Raw genomic sequence first — 7598 nt, forward strand, 5'->3', positions numbered from 1 at the left:
GGCTACCTTATTGAAAAAAACAAAAGCGTCCTTGATAGAAAATTTCTTTGGCCTCCTCTTAGTCACGTGCTTAACTGGAATGGAGAGGAATAGTAGTGCCTACTAAAATAGAGAAAGAAACAAGTGAAAATCACTAATATTAGATGAGGTACAGCAGTGCCTCGTGATTAACTTTTTCTATTTATTATAGCCCTTAGAAAGTGTTTTTTTCTGGGGTGGGGGAGGGGGGCAGTATCTGATAGACAACATTGCAGCTTTTTACTCATTGGTTTTGTCTCTCCTCAGAGTTTTGGAATAGTGACCATTCAGCTTTGAGTGGTTCATAGTGGTGGGGTAATAGATCTCTTAGTGCTCATTTGTCCATCAGCAGAATGTATGGAGTTGCACTATCTGCATCCTCACCAAGGAATGCTGGCATTCACACAGCCAGAAAATAAGACATTTGTCTGGTAGCTAACCAAGCGTCTTGGAAGACAGGCCTCTTGAAAGTTAATGTTTCAGTTACAAATTGCTACCAGATTTTCTTATATCCCTGCTGATCCTAAAATACTGAGGACATAGGTTTCTAAATATGTATCATTTCAAATGTTGCATTTATTGTATGTTGTAAAGTAGAAGTTTACAAATTATAATGTAACTAACCCATAGCCATTATTTCTAACCAGTAATTAAATTCTTTTGGTTTTTGTTTAGGTCCCAACAAGCATCAGAGTGCTGTGACCTGTTTACAGTTCAACAAGAACTTTGTAATTACCAGCTCAGATGATGGAACTGTAAAACTATGGGACTTGAAAACGGGTGAATTTATTCGAAACCTAGTCACATTGGAGAGTGGGGGGAGTGGGGGAGTCGTGTGGCGGATCAGAGCCTCAAACACAAAGCTGGTGTGTGCAGTTGGGAGTCGGAATGGGACTGAAGAAACCAAGCTGCTGGTGCTGGACTTTGATGTGGACATGAAGTGAAGAGCAGAAAAGATGAATTTGTCCAATTGTGTAGACGATATACTCCCTGCCCTTCCCCCTGCAAAAAGAAAAAAAGAAAAAGAAAAAAATCCCTTGTTCTCAGTGGTGCAGGATGTTGGCTTGGGGCAACAGATTGAAAAGACCTACAGACTAAGAAGGAAAAGAAGAAGAGATGACAAACGATAACTGACAAGAGAGGCGTCTGCTGTCTCATCACATAAAAGGCTTCACTTTTGACTGAGGGCAGCTTTGCAAAATGAGACTTTCTAAATCAAACCAGGTGCAATTATTTCTTTATTTTCTTCTCCAGTGCTCATTGGGCAGTGTTAATGCTGAAACATCATTACAGATTCTGCTAGCCTGTTCTTTTACCACTGACAACTAGACACCTAGAAAGGAACTGCAATAACATCAAAACAAGTACTGGTTGACTTTCTAATTAGAGAGCATCTGCAACAAAAAGTCATTTTTCTGGAGTGAAAAAGCTTAAAAAAATTACTGTGAATTGTTTTTGTACAGTTATCATGAAAACCTTTTTTTTTTTTTTTTTTTTTTTGCCAACCATTGCCAATGTCAATCAATCACAGTATTAGCCTCTGTTTATCTATTTACTGTTGCTTCCATATACATTCTTCAATGCATATGTTGCTCAAAGGTGGCAAGTTGTCCTGGGTTCTGTGAGTCCTGAGATGGATTTAATTCTTGATGCTGGTGCTAGAAGTAGGTCTTCAAATATGGGATTGTTGTCCCACCCCTGTACTGTACTCCCAGTGGCCAAACTTATTTATGCTGCTAAATGAAAGAAAGAAAAAAGCAAATTATTTTTTTTTATTTTTTTTCTGCTGTGACGTTTTAGTCCCAGACTGAATTCCAAATTTGCTCTAGTTTGGTTACGGAAAAAAGACTTTTTGCCACTGAAACTTGAGCCATCTGTGCCTCTAAGAGGCTGAGAATGGAAGAGTTTCAGATAATAAAGAGTGAAGTTTGCCTGCAAGTAAATAATTGAGAGTGTGTGCAAAGCTTATTTTCTTTTATCTGGGCAAAATTTAAAACACATTCCTTGGAACAGAGCTATTACTTGCCTGTTCTGTGGAGAAACTTTTCTTTTTGAGGGCTGTGGTGAATGGATGAACGTACATCGTAAAACTGACAAAATATTTTAAAAATATATAAAACACAAAATTAAAATAAAGTTGCTGGTCAGTCTTAGTGTTTTACAGTATTTGGGAAAACAACTGTTACAGTTTTATTGCTCTGAGTAACTGACAAAGCAGAAACTATTCAGTTTTTGTAGTAAAGGCGTCACATGCAAACAAACAAAATGAATGAAAAAGTCAAATGGTTTGCCTCATTCTCCAAGAGCCACAACTCAAGCTGAACTGTGAAAGTGGTTTAACACTGTATCCTAGGCGATCTTTTTTTCCTCCTTCTGTTTATTTTTTTGTTTGTTTTATTTATAGTCTGATTTAAAGCAATCAGATTCAAGTTGGTTAATTTTAGTTATGTAACAACCTGACATGATGGAGGAAAACAACCTTTAAAGGGATTGTGTCTATGGTTTGATTCACTTAGAAATTTTATTTTCTTATAACTTAAGTGCAATAAAATGTGTTTTTTCATGTTAGTATGCCTGTTTCTTCCAATGAAGTAATAATCCTTCATTATAAGTATTTAGGATTTGTCTATAATATTTAAATCAGCAAAATCTTGGTTTCTTTGCATCTCCTGCTGTGTGGCATAGAAATCAATACTTCAGACCTGTTTTATACAGCAAAAGTAAGGATAATGTGCTGCAACTGCAAATCTTACTTCTCTCCTAGACTATGAAGGAGGACACTCCACTGTGCTCATCTCTGTAGACTGCATTGGGGTATATAAATACGAAATCTGGGTCCCTCAAAGAATCAACAAAACTTTTGTGATAATTACAACTAGAAGCCTTATAAATAACAAATTCATTTTGAAATTTTAACCACATATTAAGTGCTTATCCTCGATACTTTCTGTTCATTCTCTCTCAAGCTCCCACTATCCCTGAGAAGTAGGCACTATTATCTCCCATTTTAAAGACGAGCAAAAACCCGCAGCTGAGACTGGTTAGGCAATTTGTTGAATCATAGAACTAGCAGAATGCCAGAACTCAAACCCGTATTTCCAAAGACTAAATACATGCTGCTCTTTAAGAAAGTTTGACAGGCTAAAGCAAGGTTTGAGAGGAAAATAAGCCATTTTTCTGGTACTTTCTGACTCTTCTGTAGCCATTTTGTTCAACAAATCTAAATTTTATAATGTAAGGGAAAAAAATAAAGTTGTTTTTGAAACTATGTAGTTCTAAAAATATTTAATGTCTCAAATAGGATGTATCTATATATGGATATAGATACACACACACACACACACACACACACACACACATAGATATATATCCAGTAATCTCAACTAACCAGGCCGTAGATGAATATCTAAAAGCTACTAAAAATGGACTCCCCTTTTTCTCATAGTCATAAAGTATGTGTTCTTTACTCATAGGGCAAATCCTGGGCCTCATTCTCCCAAAGCTACTAAATCAGAACATCTGGGGAGTGTGACCCAAGAACCTGCATTTAAACTAGCTCACCAGGTGAGTTGTGGATACTACAGTTTCAGAACCACTGCTTTAGAGACCTTACATTTGGTTATTTGGTTTATTAGTCCACAGCAAATTACAGACACAAAAATAACAAGGAAAAGTGACAGGGTAAAGGAAATAAAAAACAAAAAACGAACTGGTTAAATGCAAGGCAAAAATCCTACTAGGCCGTGAGGTGCAGGGTCTTTAGAGTAAACCAGGTTACAGCCCAAACCGTGACTACCGTTCACATTGATGACGGTGAATTGTCAAGAAGAAGTTGTAATTCTATTTGATAGTTCTTGAAACTGCTTGATTGTTTCATAAGAGCATATAAATGAGGCTTAACTATAATATAATTGAAGAGAAACAGCCATTTTTGGAACTTTAGAGAATAGAATGAGTTCACAGGCTTTGCAAACAAATAGCCCTGAATTCGTATCTCAGTTCTAATATGGTCTAGTTACGGGGACCTTTGTCATGTTTCTTGACCTCATATTTCTTCATTTAAGATGTAGAGGATACCTGTCTCCTAAGGTTATTATAAAGATTAGGTGAAATGTAAAGCACATAGCATACCGATGGCATTTACAGCTTAGTAAATGGTAGCTTCTATTAAAAATTTTTAAGTAAATAGACCCAGAGAACTTTCTATATTTGAGAATTGAATGTATTTGTGACTCATTCACAAATGATTCAGATTATGTAATAAAATTCACAAATCATTCAGATTATGTAATAAAAAATAGAACACACATACACACACACACACACAGCAATCCATTCTTTTAAGTGGAGCCACCTAGATTCTCATTTGAGTCTTAAAGAAACCTTGTGAGATAGACCGGTATTGAGCACCTAACAGTGGTTTTGTATATACAGTCATCCCTCAGGATTTGGGGGGGATTGGTTTTAGGATCCCCGCAGCCTCCTATGGATATAAAAATTCATGGATGCTCAAGTCACTGATATAAAATGGAATAGTATTTGCATGTAACATATGCAAATCCTCCCGTACGCTTTAAATCATATCTAGATTACTTATAATACCTAAGACAATGTAAATACTATGTAAATAGTTATACTGTATTGTTTAGGGAATCATGACAAGGGAAAAAGTCTGTACATATTTAATACAGACGTAACCACCCTTTTTTTTTCAAATACTTTTGATTCTCGTTTGGTTGAATCCGTGGATGCAGAACCCGCAAATAATAGAGGGATGACTGTGTTTAGGTGTTCATTAAACATCATTTTAAGAATAAATGAATAATCTTTTTTACAGTACATCTTTGCTTGAAGGGAAAACGTTAGCATCCTTCTACAGGAATCAAAGTATTATAATTGTAGTTAAAAAAAAAAAAAGGTCACAAAGAGAACTCCATTTTGTGGCCTTTTCAATGAAAAACTTTACCACCTTATATAACTGTACATTTTAAAATCTTCATAACAGATTAGGCACTCTTCATATTTAGATGTTACAAGTTCCCAAATATCAAACATTGCCTGAAACTAAGGCTGAAATTAGGACACAAAAGTAACCCATAAAAGCCAGTAGCAGGTACTTAGTATACTTGTTGAATTGAGCAGAGAGAGTTGATTATCTCATTATTTTTTATTAGAATTGTTTATAATTTTGACACTTTGAAACCCCTTTACCGAGATTCAATTACCACAGCTATTTCATTAGTTTGCAACAGCTAATGCCTACCAAATGGTTAAGTAAATGTTTCAACCCACCTTATTTGTTTCATTTCAAAATAGTAATTGACATTTTGTTATTTGTATTAACTGCTTTGAGCCATTTTCTCTACCCGCTTTGAGCTAGTCTGTTGTAAAATGCTTCTATTTCCTTGAATTGATTAGAGGTTACAGAAGACCTCTGTGCTTTTCTCTTCTCTAAAGTGAAATGGGGATCAAAGGTAGCTTTCCCAGACCCAGCTGAGCCCTGGTTTTCTGTACATTTCTCCCTGAGAGACACATTGCACACTGTGAAACAAAGGTACGTAGGTGGAGGAGTGAAGACATCTCAGAGGCGCCTACCCGCCACTGTCCTTGCCCCTGTGACTCACTCTATTCCATGTTGAAACCAGAAATAGGAAGCTCCGTTACTTTGCATAGCAGAAATAGATTCACGTTACATTTTTTTCTGATTGATTCCCTCCAGGAGAAGGAAAGTTTCTGAAATATTTCTCCCCAATCAGTACCACCCTCAGACACAGCTTCGTTTTCATTCTTTTAGTCATCCCCGGCCCCAATAAAAATCAGAATTGTAACCTATACTCCTTCAGGTTCATCAGCCAGTAAAGGATCCAGCCTTGTCCCTTATGGCAATTGGAAGAGAACCTCCTATTTTGCAGTGCCATTTGTAATTCTAATAGTAGAAGTGGCGTAGGGTTGCTGATAAATAAGTTTGAATAAAAGCTTCTGACACAGATTGTTTTAATGTTCTCTGCCTTACTGCATTTTGAAGATGGCTTTTGTTCATGTGTGTCTATGTGTTTACACATACTTACACATACATGCACAAGAATATATTGGAAACTGAGAATAAGCCTCATGTTCTTACTGAGTCATACCATCATTCCCTTAGGCCTCTTTTTTTCATCTATCAAAAATAGAGAATGGGCCATAAAGGGAAGGAGTTGGTGGCCAAGAGGAGACTTCCTAATATTCCTCTCCATGATAGATTAGTGGCCTCTATGTCTGAAGAGGATGTGTGTGTGTGATGTTCCTGGAGTCCTGCATCAAGCAACCATATGGTAGTTTGAAAAGTTGATGCATAATTTTTTATTTGGGCATTTTCTGCTGCCCAGGAGATGGATATGAAGTTAGGTCCAAAGTAGCTGCACCCAGCTCCTTTTCTGGGGAGTGCCTAGTCATTGCTTTGAATTGCAAACAACATAGCAAGATCTGGCATTGTTGACTAACCAACATGTCCCATCCATTCAGTTAATATTAATGATGCCCAAATGAGTGAGGTTCTTGCCAGCTTTGTCCCCTGCCACCTTCTCTTTCTAGGTTGAATGAGACAAAAAATTTCAAGGATTCTTCAGGGCAAGGAAAAGCATCAAAAGCTGAAAGGATTCAGAATGCACCTTTCACCAGAGCATGAAGTATAAACAAATTCTAGATTCAGTTCCTAGGAAGACTCATTGCTGAGACAAAAAGCCTGGCGACTTCCCAATTTGCAATTGGGTATAAAAATAGCAGAGTTTCTATTTCAGATGATCTGATTCTCCACAGGATTCTTAAGGACAAGGAGCCACTGAGTGGACATTTTGATGTTTCATTCTTTCCTTTGGAATATCTGTGATGGCAAAACCTACGAAGGCTGTTTGGATTCTGTTTTACTTCAGCAGCCATGCTCTGCAAGTAAAATTATTTTGAAGCCACTTGTAAATCAAAGATTCAAATGTAATGGACCACAAAAGTATATTGCCAATCTACCCTTTTCCAGGAGGCTCATCGATTATAAAAGAGACATTAAACCCTGCTACTCACCTAGAGGGGAAGCTTATTTGCAAGGCTTTTTAAACTTACGTTACAGCCCCTAAGAATTCATCAGACCCTTATTCCTTACTAAATGTAGTTAGAAAAACTATGAGTCTTTTCAATTTAAATATGTTGTCCACTCCTTTAAAGGGAGTTTGAACAGCTTAAATACATCCAGCAAGAACAGAGTATGGTATGGTAAAGAGGAAAACTGCATACATCTCTGGTCAAGGTTGGATCTTGGTTTCAGGAGCCTAACGCTTACAAACTTAAGGACTCTCTTTAAGAAAAAATAAAATTTGGCCGGGCGCGGTGGCTCAAGCCTGTAATCCCAGCACTTTGGGAGGCCGAGACGGGCGGATCACGAGGTCAGGAGATCGAGACCATCCTGGCTAACACGGTGAAACCCCATCTCTACTAAAAAATACAAAAAGCTAGCCGGGCGAGGTGGCGGGCGTCTGTAGTCCCAGCTACCCGGGAGGCTGAGGCAGGAGAATGGCGTAAACCCGGGAGGCAGAGCTTGCAGTGAGCTG

At 37.6% G+C, this 7598-nt stretch overlaps 1 protein-coding gene across 6 annotated transcripts in view; it reads left to right on the forward strand.

The window, feature by feature from the left end:
- The window catches only part of FBXW7 (F-box and WD repeat domain containing 7), a 216732-nt gene extending 214146 nt beyond the window's left edge, over positions 1-2586 (forward strand). For all 6 annotated transcript variants that reach the window (XM_023227650.2, XM_023227608.2, XM_023227614.2 and 3 more), the window contains one exon: positions 694-2586. In XM_023227650.2, the coding sequence (XP_023083418.1) occupies positions 694-962 (269 nt within the window). In that variant the 3' untranslated portion in view covers positions 963-2586. The remainder of the gene's footprint in view (positions 1-693) is intronic.
- The last annotated feature ends 5012 nt before the right edge of the window (positions 2587-7598 follow it).

The sequence above is a fragment of the Piliocolobus tephrosceles genome, chromosome 3 (genome assembly GCF_002776525.5).
Source record: "Piliocolobus tephrosceles isolate RC106 chromosome 3, ASM277652v3, whole genome shotgun sequence".
NCBI classification, from domain to species: Eukaryota; Metazoa; Chordata; class Mammalia; order Primates; family Cercopithecidae; genus Piliocolobus; species Piliocolobus tephrosceles.